The following is a 13073-nucleotide window of genomic DNA, read 5'->3' on the forward strand; positions in this document are numbered from 1 at the left end:
CTCTCACTCTTGACTTGTGTCCTTCCAACAACGTCCACGCTTCACTTCCGTACGTTAGAGTTGGTATCACAATACTGTCATGTAGTAACTTTTTCACTTCCATGCTCACTTCCCTGTTTCTTATCACTGCTTTCAAAGAACCAGCAACCTTTCTTCCCTGCTGTACCCTTTCAAGCACTTCACCCTCCAAACCTCCATCCTTACTCATCACACTACCCAAGTACTTAAAAGTACTCACATTTTCCAATTCCTCACCATCCAACCTCGCTGTACATTCACTGACTTCACCTCTCTCAAAGACCATCACTTTACTCTTCCCTACATTCACCTTTAGATTCCGTTTCCTACACACTCTCTCAAACTCATCCACCAAGCCTTGCAGCTCCCCTTCGTCTTCACTCAACAACACGGTATCATCTGCAAACAACAGTACAGGGAGTTTCCAAACACTATCCTCTCTCACCAGGGCCACTCCAACATCCACTACCCTACCTTGTACCTCTTTTATTACCCCATCCATGTACAGATTGAACAACCATGGAGACATGACACATCCCTGTTTCAACCCAACTTTCAAAGAGAAAAATTCACTTAGTTCACCATCCACACGCATGGCAGCCTTCGCACCATCGTACATACTCTTCACAGCATTCAACAACTTCCCATCTATTCCATATATTCTTAACACTTTCCACAATCCTAGTCTATCCACCCTGTCATATGCTTTCTCCAAATCCATGAAAGCCACATACAACTTCTTTCCCTTCTCTAGAAACTTTTCCACTAAAGATCTAAGAATGAATATCTGATCTACACAACCTCTTCCCTTCCTAAAGCCTCCCTGTTCTTCTCCAACTAATTTCTCTGTTCTTTCTCTAACTCTGTCAATAAGTATCCTACCATACACTTTTCCTATTATACTAAGAAGACAAATGCCCCTATGATTACCACACACTTCTTTTTCCCCTTTTCCTTTGTACAAGGGAATAATTATACCTGACTTCCAATCCTCCGGGACTCTACCTTCCTCCCAGGCCAATCTGCACATCTTCCACATCCATTCTACTACTAACTCTCCCCCATGCTTCAACATTTCACCACACACTCCATCAATTCCTGGGGCTTTCCCTGATTTAACTTTCTTCATTGCTTCCACAACTTCTATCCTACTGATTTCTTCCTGTCTTCTCACCTCCCTCCTTCTCCCAGCCATTCCCCAGCCACTTATACTTGCATTACTTCCATCCTCCACGTTCAACAATTCCTTAAAGTGTTCTCTCCATCTGCTCACTTTTTCTCCCTTCTCCACTAGTAATCTACCATTTTTATCTTTCACTCCCCTGGTAACTTCACTTCCACCCTGTCTTACTCTTTTCACCTCTTTCCAGAACATTTTCTTACAGTCCCTCCACTTTACACTCAAATTCCTTCCAAATTCCTCATCCACTCTCTTCTTACTCTCTCTTACTAATCTTTTCACCTCTCTCTTCCTTTCTACATATAACTCTCTCTTCCACCTCTCAACTTCTTCCACGTCCCTATTTCTCATCCATTCATTGTATGCTTTCTTCTTTTGTGCCACAGCCCGTTTCACCCCTTCAGTCCACCACGCTGTTCCTTGCACCCCCCTCCGTCTTCTCTTCTTTCCACACACCACATCACATGCTGCACATATTTCTTCTGTAAATATTCTACACACACCTTCCACGTCCCCCATCTGCTCCAACTCATATTTGCCCAATCGTTCCTCCACTTCTCTCTTATACTCTGCCTTTTTCTCATCCTCTTGTAACCTTTCCACTCTCCTTGCAACTACTCCTTCCTCTCGTCTTTCCCTTCTTCTATTCCTCCATCTTACTTGAACTTTAACTCTGACCATCACCAAGTAGTGGTCAGAAAGTCCACGCCCCCAACCTCTATAAACTCTTGCATCCAATATACATCTTCGCATCCTTTCATCCACACACACATAATCAATCATTGCCTTCCTTTCACTCAATTCACCACCCACCCTTCGCATCACTCGCCATGTATACCTGTGGATCATTTTATGCCTGAAGAGGGTATTGGCTATCACCAACCCCCTCCCAGGAAGGAAGGGGTGAAGGGACCATGGTGTAACAGCTGTTTGGCGCCAGGCGGGAATTTCAAATTATGGGAGGGAGAAAAGTCAGATTTTTTTCAAATTTTTTGCGGTTTTTGGCCCATTTTGGGAATATTGGATCCCAGGAGGATTATGTCCGGTTAGTGGGGATGTTCGGATATTGGGCGTTCGGATATTAGAGGGATTACTTTTGGGTTCTGACTGCTCTGTGTGTTTCATTATGACTAACATAGGCAGCATGTGTGTATGTAGCAAAAACAGCTATTTAGTAGCAACTGTGTATAGGCTTCAGGTCACGAGTTATGGAAAAAATATGGGAAAAATCGCAAATTTCCGGAATATTCCGTTCCATCTATGGTTTTGGAACGGAAGCTTGAAAAAGCAGAATATTTGATAAAACAGAATAGGGGTTGGCTGAATTATTCTGTTACATCAAGCTTTTACTGTATATATATATATACAGTAGATAGATATAGATATACAGTAATCTTTATATTCTCTGGACTCCCCACTTACCGAACATTTTGGGACCAGGACTTCGTAACCCCCAAATTCCCCCAAAAAAAAAAAAAAAAAAAAAAAAAAAAAAAACATAATTTGAACTCAGCGTGCGGCGCGGACCAGCTGTGTTTTGGTGTGTATTTCTGCCGACGTCCACTAGAGCTCCCCTGTATCCTCCCCACTTCCCACCCGTCATTCGTCGTGAGTGCATGCTCCTCACCATGGCCACCCATGTGTTGCTTTTGTGGTGGTGCCCTACCTCCTGCAGGCTCTGTTGTTCCTCTCCTGCCTCTTCTTCATGTGGGTGATGATGGCCCCGCCGCCCGAGAAGAGGAAGCGAATGGTTTTGACTCTGGAGAAGAAGAGGGAGATATTGGACAAGGTGGAAGTGGGATGGTCGACCTCACGCGTCCTCCGTGAATTCAGCCTAGCCCGCTCTGCATTGTTTGATATCAAGAGATCTCGCAACAAACTCGTACAGTACATGGCTGACTTCTCATTGAACAACAAATGCAGCGTGGAGAGGAAGATGATGTATACTCCCCGGTATGCAGGAATCGACCACTCCACGCTGATTTGGCATCATCAACAACGTGCTGCTGGTGTGTGGCACGGAGTTGAAGGCTGCTGCTGAGAAGTTTGCAAGGTTACATGACACCCCCAGACTCCCAAGGCATCCAAGGGTTGGCTCTTCGCTTTCAAGTTACGGCATGGCCTTACCAACTGTAAGGCCCATGGCGAAGCTTTGGACGCCAACAAGGAGGGAGTAGAAGATGAAGGGCTTGATCAATAGGGAGGGCCTCACACTCGGTCAAGTCTATAATGCTGATAAAACTGGTCTATTCTATCGCTCTGTGCCAATGAACACTCTAGCTGAGGAGACCGATAAACATGTACCTGGTCGCCTCTCTCTCTCTCTCTCTCTCTCTCACTCGTAATGTACAGTGGTGTCCAAGCGGCTGAGGCTGAGTTGTGCTGAGCCACGATTGGCAACACGAAATGGTGCCAAAATCATGCCAGTGAATACAAATCAATGCTCTCACAAATCTTTGCATAAAAAATTCTCTGCCTCAGCTCTGCCATACTTATCATAAAATTTGAAGTGACCATGGTAATCAAGATAATTTTCTCTCTGAGAATTCTTATTTTATGCTTGAATTGATTTGATAGTTGCTGCAAAAACCAATGATAAGTAAAGAGTGGTATAAACATTTTTCAACCATCCTTCCACTTATTTTCGCTCTAATTTTACTACTGTAGCCTCTCTCTCAACCTTTTCTGAATTAATTTCCATAGGAGGCGTGGCTGAATCGGTAGAGAGGCGGCTTGCAGTCCTAATGGACCCAGGATCGAATCCTGGCTGGGGCAGGGAACAGTTTAAGGATTTGAATTTCCTAAAAGCAGACTTTCCTGATCTACCAGATGACCCGCCGACATGTCATAAAAGTACCCCCGCTAATACCAATACACCAGTCCTGTATGAGACAGCCCTAGCATGTATTCAATATGGACGGTGGGTGTTAGCTCCGAAGTGGTGACATGTGGAGGTGTAGGAGGACTACTGGGCCTTGGGATAGGCTACTGCCCCCAAGAAATAGGCCCTGAGCCTTTGCCCAGAGTCGGACACGTTTAAAAAAAAAAAAAAAAAAAAAAAAAAAATTCACAAGTATAGTGGTGTAAGAGAAAATTATGCAGGACAAATAACTGCAGATGTACAGGTATTAATACATTCTGATAACACATGATGAGTGTTATAATGAGATCTTAATAGCTCAGTGGTCAGATGGTAAGTGATAGCCTACAGCTCAGCCAGGAGGTACAATAACTTAGGCATTGGGGAAAGTGGCCGTGGCTTACTGAGATGTCCAGATTGGATCACCTATAAAATAGAGTACTGCTACACTAAGTTAGCTATATGAATTTAGATATCTAATTAACAACCAATTTTAGGACTATATAAATTCCTTAAAGTCCAGAAAAGGCTATGATAAATTGTTTATATTTTTTATTACATACATTTTGCTGAAGATTAATTGAACAATTGAAATCGAATTTCTTCTCATAGCTCGTGCACCATTGAAAGTAAATGCTTAGCTCAAGACATGCCGAAGGTGGAACACTTGCAGTGTGTACCGCCTGACTTGCAGGTTCCAACCTGTCCACCACAACTCTATTACAGAAGACTTCTGTGTAGGTATGGTTTTTTTCTTGAGATTCATTCTAACCACAGTGATACAATATTGTCTAATTATTCTGTGTGTTTTAGTTTAAGGACCATTTAAGACAGTGAATAGGTCTAGGCTTACTGCAGAAATATTGAAGGCCTCAGTAGCTCCAGGAGTAGAGTTAGTTTGTAATTTGATAAATACATTATATTTGAATGTGTTGTCTCAGATGGCTGGCTGAAGAGTGTGAATGTAAATTTGTACAAGGGGAAGGGTGATATCCTGGAAAGAGGAAATTATAGTCATAAAACTTCTGAACCAGATAATGAAGGTAATGGAGAGAGTTCTAGGAGGTAGATTAGAGAAAGAGTGAATATTGATGAGATGCATTTTGGGTTTATGCCAGGCAAAGGGACCACTGATACCATTTCCACTGTTTGACAGCTTCAGGAAAAATACATACGCGAAAAAAATGATCTGTACTTTGATTTTGTTGATTTGGAGAGGCCATTGACAGAGTCCTTAGGGAGGAGAGGCCATTGAAACACCATTGCTATCACCTAATAATGGTGCAAGTTTTTTTTTTTTATGCGAAGAAGAAGGAACCAAAGGCCTTGGGCCCACAATTATTGTTCCTTCCAAGAGAAAAGCAAAATACAAGAGAGAGCCAAGTTCAAGATCCGATCATTTCAAGATGCCTGGACACACTGCGTTTGAAAGACTGGAGCTCATAGGAAGCAGGAAACACAGACAGAGGGAGACAGTTCCAGAGTTGACCTTTTGCATAAATGAAGGACTGGGAGTAACGGTCAACTCTTGCATTAGAGAGTTAGACAGAAAAGGGATGAGAGTTTGCTGCTAGACGGGTGCTATGCGCCCGTCGTAGAGGTGGAGGAATGCATGCAGACAGTTCAGAAGAGCAGTGACCATTGAAGTAGTGATAGAAAAGAGATAAAGATGCAACAGTGCAACGAAGAGACAGAGTTTGAAGGGAGTCAGTAAGAGGAGGAGAGATAATGAGATGAAAAGCCTTTGACTCCACCCTGTTGAGAAGAGCTGTATGTGGAGAGCCTCCCCACACATGAGAGTTGTACTCCACACAGGGGCGGATAAAACCCGTGTATAGAGTCAACAATTGTGCCAGGGTAAAGAAGGAACGGAGTCAGCTTAACAAATAGTGCAGTATGCAATATTAAGTGAAGTGATACCTTTTTGTGTGTGAAATACTGACCCTTGTGACTTAAAAATTGTGTCAACTGTACATAACCTTCATTCCCATAATGGGCCTCTACCTAGCTGATTGAGCCAAGATGGACACCCAGTGTGTACATCCCCTGTGATCGTCAACCATTTGTTTTCTTTTGTGCATTAGAGGCCACTGAAACATCATTGCTATCACCAAATATAAGTGCAGGTGCTTAACAAATAATGTCATTTGTGATATTAAGTGAAGTTATGCCATATCTTATTGTGTGGAGTGATCATCCAGGCCCTCCAACTGTCCCCCATCTTCCTGGGGAAGGACCCTTATTCACGACTCATACCGGTATAGGACAAATGTCAGGTGAGTGGCAGAGGTTTTTTGGTGATTTTAGGCTTCGTGGCTGAGGTCACCCTCCCTGATCAAGTGAACCCGTGTTATATCGGCCTTGTTTTATGATAATTCGTTATGCACAACGAATCCGGACTGTCTTTGGTTACTGAGGGTTTTGTCGTTGCTGTAGTTGGTGGACCAAATAACCACAGTCAGGGAGGTTTGACTGTATTAGAAATTACTGGTGTTTATGCTTGACACCACCACTGACACTTGCCTCTTTCTTAGAAGCCATAGGTAGGGTTAAATGAAAGTAAGGGAGGTGAGAAGACAGGAAGAAATCAGTAGGATAGAAGTTGTGGAAGCAATGAAGAAAGTTAAATTGGGGAAAGCCCCAGGAATTGATGGAGTGTGTGGTGAAATGCTGAAGCATAGGAGAGATATTGTAGTAGAATGGATGTGGAAGATGTGCAGATTGGCCTGGGAGGAAGGTAGAGTCCCGGAGGATTGGAAGTCGGGTATAATTATTCCCTTGTACAAAGGAAAAGGGGAAAAAGAAGTGTGTGGTAATCATAGGGGCATTTGTCTTCTTAATATACAGTACAATCCCAGTTAACCGGGTGGCTTGGGGAATTTACCTTCCTGGTTACAGATTTTTCCCGTATTTCTGATTTTCAAGTCAAATCTATACAAAGGCTGTCACAGCAGTAAATACAGTTCAGGTACTCACCAGTCACATTAGGGGTTACACTAAGAGATTCCGCCTGAAAAACTGCCTTGTAAACACACACCATGGTCATAACGCACGTGTGCAATGTCTAGCAATTCGCAGTACTGCATTTTGCACCAGTTCATTGTTTACCGAATTACTGTATTTATTATATGTACTGTACTCATAAAAATTGAAAAATAAAATAAAGAAATAAAAGCTTGAACATTTATTAGTGAACTGATGATGTGTTAAGACTGCACTGTAGAATTATCACGACACCTGTGCCCCCACGTGAGTTTGTTTACGTTTCCGACTGTTCTTCTTCTTCCCCACCTGACCTCCATCACTCCACCCCTCACCCGCCACTCAGCTGTTTTGTGGAAAAAAAAAAAAATGATGTACGTATGAAATGCAGGCATATTATTTATTTATTTTTCTTCCAACAAAGTAAACTTTCATTCCTATTAACATTTATATTCAGCCATTATTGTTTTACAATATTCGCCTTTTTCAAGTCTGTAGATAGAAAAAGTTACTACATGACAGTATTGTGATACCAACTCTAATGTATGGAAATGAAGCTTAGACGTTGTTGGAAGGACACAAGTCAAGAGTGAGACAGTTTTATTTAAGAGGAGCCTGTGGAGTTACATGGAGAGACAGGCTGACAAATGAGGATATAAAGGAGCCTTGTGGTGTGGATGTGGATGTGATAGGAAGTGTTAGGAGGAATACACTGAGGTGGTTTGGCCATGTGGAGAGGATGGAGGGTGAAAGACTGACGAGGAGAGTGTATGTGAATGAGGTGGAGGGGGGGGGGGAGGCCGAGGATGAGATGGAGGGATTTGGTGGAGAGGTATATGGGAGAGGGGGGTGTGAGTTGGGAGCAGGGCAGTGAAATGGTGGGGGACAGGGCTACGTGGAGGCGATTTGTTTGTGGCCACCCCAAACGGGATTGAGGTGTCTGGCAATAGATAGATAGAAAATATGCCAAGAGACACAAAATATTGTACAGGGATCACCACCAAGCCCTGCAGTGTAAGCAGTTCAGCTGAGCATGCACTACACTGAACACCACATATGTTGTCCTGGTAGACTATCTGGCAGACATGGGAATTTCAAGTGCCCTCTTGTAATTTTGTCTTAAATGAGATGCCAGCCAATCTGATGCTGGAAAATTGGTGGTGTACTATACTGCTACTAGTAGTTACTACTACTACACTCAATCCTCGTAAATCGCGGTAATTTGGGTTTGGACCACTGCCGCGATGTACAAATTCCGTGGTTTTATAAATAATAACTTTTATGTGAAAAATTAATTTGGGTCTGGACTTTGGCCAATCACCCTCCACTGCACCTTACCTACACCTATCTAGGCACCATCAAACACAAACATACAAATTTAAGAATATTCAGTGCATGTATTTAATAGAAATAAGCAGTGTTAAGGGATCTAACCTTAACCCCTCCGTGGCTGAAGGCCCGGAATTTTTCGTGCACCGCAGGCTGACGCCAGGGCCATTTTTTGATGTTTCGAAAATTGATTTTTTTTCCTTGCCATATTGAAGAGAAAGTTCAGATTCACCTAATAGTGCAAATCCCAGCTTCCTAGACGCATTTTGTGGCTTGCAATGAAGCGCGGAAATTGCAGAAATATCGGCAACCAATATTGCCTCCCAGGGGCTCTGCCACAACGCAACTGGGCAGGTGTTGTTATTTTTTTTTTTTTACCTCCCAAAACAATGCGAATGGTGCTGAAATGTTGTGCATATATGAGATATGATGATATCGAATGATTTCAGTACATAATATGTTAGGAATGGCTGGAAAAAAAAAAATGTTATGAATGCATTTTCACCTTTTTGATATAAAATATATTTATGATAGTTTCGAGTTATTTTTTACGTTATCGTTGTGCCCATGCTTGGAAAAGGGAGCGAAAGAGTTGAATTTTTAGTCCTAAATGAGAAAACTGCACGTCCTCCAAGGCTAGACTCTGCCATGGGAGAATAAAGTGGAGGATCAGATCCGATTAGCAATACGGAAGTTGAGTCGCAACTTCTAGCTCCCACACCACGAGCATGGCTAACAATAGAATCGTAATGCAGTTTCAGAACCAAGAATAAATCTAATTATTACTAATACAGATACAAAGCAGAAATAAATATGTTTACAGACGGTGGAAAACGTATTTTTTCTGTCATAACATGTTCTTTCTCTATCATTTTACATTCATCTTTATCATTTTACCTTGTTATTTTCACAATATATATTGCTGTCTCATAATCAGGGTGGTTGTGTACGTTTTGCATGGGAGGAAAAAGATTGTATTTTCTGTCTGGGTCGAGATGATGGGTGTAACTATGTGTTTTTAGGCATGGCCACGAGCGAAAAAATCGCACATCCACATGTCACGACAGCAGGTGGTGAACTGCCAGATGATGTGTGAGAGGGTGAAGTCAAGGTCAGTCTCATGTCCCAGATTTTCGTTCACTTCCCGAAGGTTTTCACAGTTTTCTACAAGTTGCACTACGTCAAATGATCCAAATCATTACAGCAAACCTGAGCAAATAGGTAAAGATACCAAGACAAAAATGTATTTTTCACTTATTATCATGTCTTTTTTGTATGTGCCTGTATTACTTCATAATCGTAAACAGGTGGTTGTGTGTGTTTTGCGAGTGAGAACAAAGATGATATGTTCTGCCTGGGTCAAGATAATGGGTGTAGTTGTGTGTGTTTAGGCATGGCCAGGAGCGAAAAAATCGAAAATCCACTCATCACAGCAGCAGGCTCTGAACTGCTTGATGGGGTGTATGGGAATGTAGTGTAGGTCAGTGTGAAGAAGTTCAGAACGTTCACTCATTTCCCCAAAATTTTTGCAGTTTTTTACTGGCCGTGCTCAAACGACGCCGGCGACCATTTATTGGCTAAACGTCATTCGACGCTGGCGGCCACGGAGGGGTTAATCTTATGATGAAATTGCTTAAGTGAATGGAGTGGGGTGGTGTTGGGAAGAACTTAGAACCTCTCAGCACTTGTTCTTCCCAAACTCTTTCACCAGCTTTGAAAACTTCTCTCCCCTCTCAACACGACGAATGAGCTCCAAACGTTGGCTGCACAACAACTGCGGCAGCTTCTTGATGCCATACTGCTTAGAGCGCTTCACTGGGGGGTCGGGAGGGGCCATGGCAGGTAGGAGGCGGGGGGAAGTTGCACAAAAAAGGCAGTTAGCTCTCGTACTCCATGGCGACGGTCTGTAGTGTGCGGACTGGCAGGACAAGAACAACAACAACAACATGGCAGCATTAGTATACACATATGCCACCAGGGATGCTCGGTGATTGGTTGTTGGGTCATGATTTTCAATTTGAATGCCGTGGTTTACAATTCTCCTTGGGAAAGGCCCACTTCAGTGCCTAGGTCCACGATTTTCGTGACTTAACAGCGATTTAAGGGTGCCTTCACTCTGACAGCCACTTATCCGTGATTTATAAACACACAATTTACGAGGATTGATTGTACTACTACTGTAGTCCTACTACTACTACTACTGCTACTACTACTGCTACTACTACTACTATTACAGCTACTACTACTACTACTACTACTGCTACTACTACTACTACTACTACTGCTATTGCTACTGCTACCACTGCTGTTGTTGCTGGTGGTGGTAGTGGTGGTGGTGGTGCTACTACTACTACTACTACTACTGCTTCTACAACTACTACTACTGCTTTACAACTACTACTACTACTACCACCATTAAATATTTCTTTTCCCCTTCAGGCTATTGATGCTGTGCCCATTCCATCTGATGGCTCTGGTGTTACATTTCCAGGCAGCTTCATGTTTGAGTTGCTTGAAAAGGCTGATATCACCCCTGGCAAGAAGTCCATCATTATTGAAGTACTTGACAAATTGGTAAGTGATAGAAAGGCATTACAATACAGTACTGTATACGCATAATCATTGTGTGGGTATAATACCATGAAGGACAGGTGAATGGTGCAATTCTTCCATTTGAGAACATTTCATGGGTGCTCTCCAGCATCCTTGAAGTGGCTCGGATGGAGCCAGATACTGTAATTTGTCTGTTTAATTGAACAATCGTCTCATAGTCAGTTTCCCTGTCATGCTTAACACACCTCTTGTAGTCCCTTTATATTTGTAAAGAGAAAGATGATGAACTGCAGGAAAAGGGAAACTTAACCAGCTGGCCACAGGGTTCAAGGCCAGATGAGCCTGAAGCCAAAGCAACAACAAAAAACACCAGTGTCATGTCAACTCTTCCCTTACTGATAAGTTAGCTCTTTGATTTTGTATTTGTATGCTCTCTCTTTCTCTCTCTCTCTCTCTCTACATTTATAAAAGTATATATATGTGGATATATATACAGTAATCTCTCCAATATCCGATGTAATACAGCCAAAGGCATGTCCAGGAAGTGGGATCGTCCAGATACTGGGACCCTGCCTCCTGGACTGGTACTTATGGACCCTAACCCAGCCTAACTCAGAAAACCACCAACATAACTTCCTACCAGACATGCATAGCACCTACTTAAGACCCTATTCACACAAATAAGGGACAGAAAGCATGAAATAAATGAAAAGGAACCAGGAAATGAGGAATTAAAAGTGAGTATGGAAAATATTTAGCAGTGAACAGGGTACTTATAACACGTCCGTGGCCGTTCCATTACAAAGGTTAACCTGCCTCCTCTAAGACTCTGGTAGTGGTGAAAATGCTCTTGAGGCACGTACACTAATTCAATGATGTGCTGCACTTAATCCTTTGCACTGTGAGGTATAATTGTTTAACACTGCACATTCTGTTCTTAATTGCGCTACACCAGTTTCAACCACCATTTCCACTCTGTACTTAATCTTTGCACTCTGAATTCTAATTTCTTAACACTGCACAACACTGTAAATTCCCTTGTTGTCTAGTGGCGAGGTATTGCAGTTTATTCACTGTTTATTCACAAAAACAAGCACGTGCAGCATCCACTGCAATGAGCATTTAGTCAGGATGGTAGTTAGGCAGTAACTGGGGAGGGGAAAGCAAGGGGCATGCATAAACACAGCTGTTCGGTGCCGCACACCAAGTTCAAAGTACGGTTGAAAAAATGTATGATTATTTTTTTTGTTTTTGCTTTTTTACGTTTTTCGGCATTTTTTGGTTCCGCAGGCCCAGGCCCAAAATTTCCGGGTAGTGGGGTGTCCGGTTATTGGGCGTCCGGATATTACAGGGATTACTTATATATATATATATACATATATATATAGTAAAATCTCAGGATAACGGACTTAAGTAGTCCGGAATTTGCTTTTATCGGAATCGAGGGGCTACTGGACTAAATTCCTATATATCAGAAAAAGTTCAATAAAGCCAGAAGCAGTCCAGACTGCCTGACTGCTTCAGCTGTGTTCACCACAATAAGGTAAATAAATGAAATGTTTATCAGTGTACAGTACAGTATTATTATGTACAGTATACCATTTGGTTAATGCAGTGATGTTATAACACAGTACTGTATCACAATGGTAGGCAAAATGGTTTAAAAACCGTTCATGCTGTCCGGACTAAAGTCTGATGTATCGGAAAAAGTCCAGGTTAGCAGGAGGAAGTGCGGATATCGTTTTTATTGGAATTTCACATTTTTTGGAATGGTTTGGGCCCCAATTAGTCCGTTATAGTGACGTCTTATTGTATATATATATATATATTCTATCTATCTATAGCCCGACGCCCTAATCCCGCAAAGGGTGGCCGCAGACAAAACGCCTCCAAGTCACTCAGTCACCCACCATTTGACTCCCCTCCCCCCAACTCACCTCCCCCTCCCTCATATACCTCTCAACTCCATCCCTCCACCTCATCCTTGGTCTACCCCTCCCTCTCCCTCCCTCCACCTCACCTACATACACCCTCTTAGTCAGTCTTTCATTCTCCATTCTCTCCACATGTCCAAACCACCTCAGTGTATTTCTCCTAATCTTTTCAACCACATCCACATCCACCCCACAACGTTCCTTCACTTCATCATTT

At 42.6% G+C, this 13073-nt stretch overlaps 1 protein-coding gene across 1 annotated transcript in view; it reads left to right on the top strand.

The window, feature by feature from the left end:
* The window catches only part of LOC145409678 (uncharacterized), a 631921-nt gene that overhangs the window by 193905 nt on the left and 424943 nt on the right, over nt 1-13073 (top strand). The window contains exon 8 of the mRNA XM_080280029.1: nt 10809-10943. Coding sequence (XP_080136155.1) covers nt 10809-10943 — 135 coding nt within the window. The remainder of the gene's footprint in view (nt 1-10808; nt 10944-13073) is intronic.

This window comes from Coenobita brevimanus, chromosome 82 (assembly GCF_032717465.1).
Source record: "Coenobita brevimanus isolate Jiangsu-jjx chromosome 82, ASM3271746v2, whole genome shotgun sequence".
NCBI lineage: Eukaryota > Metazoa > Arthropoda > Malacostraca > Decapoda > Coenobitidae > Coenobita > Coenobita brevimanus.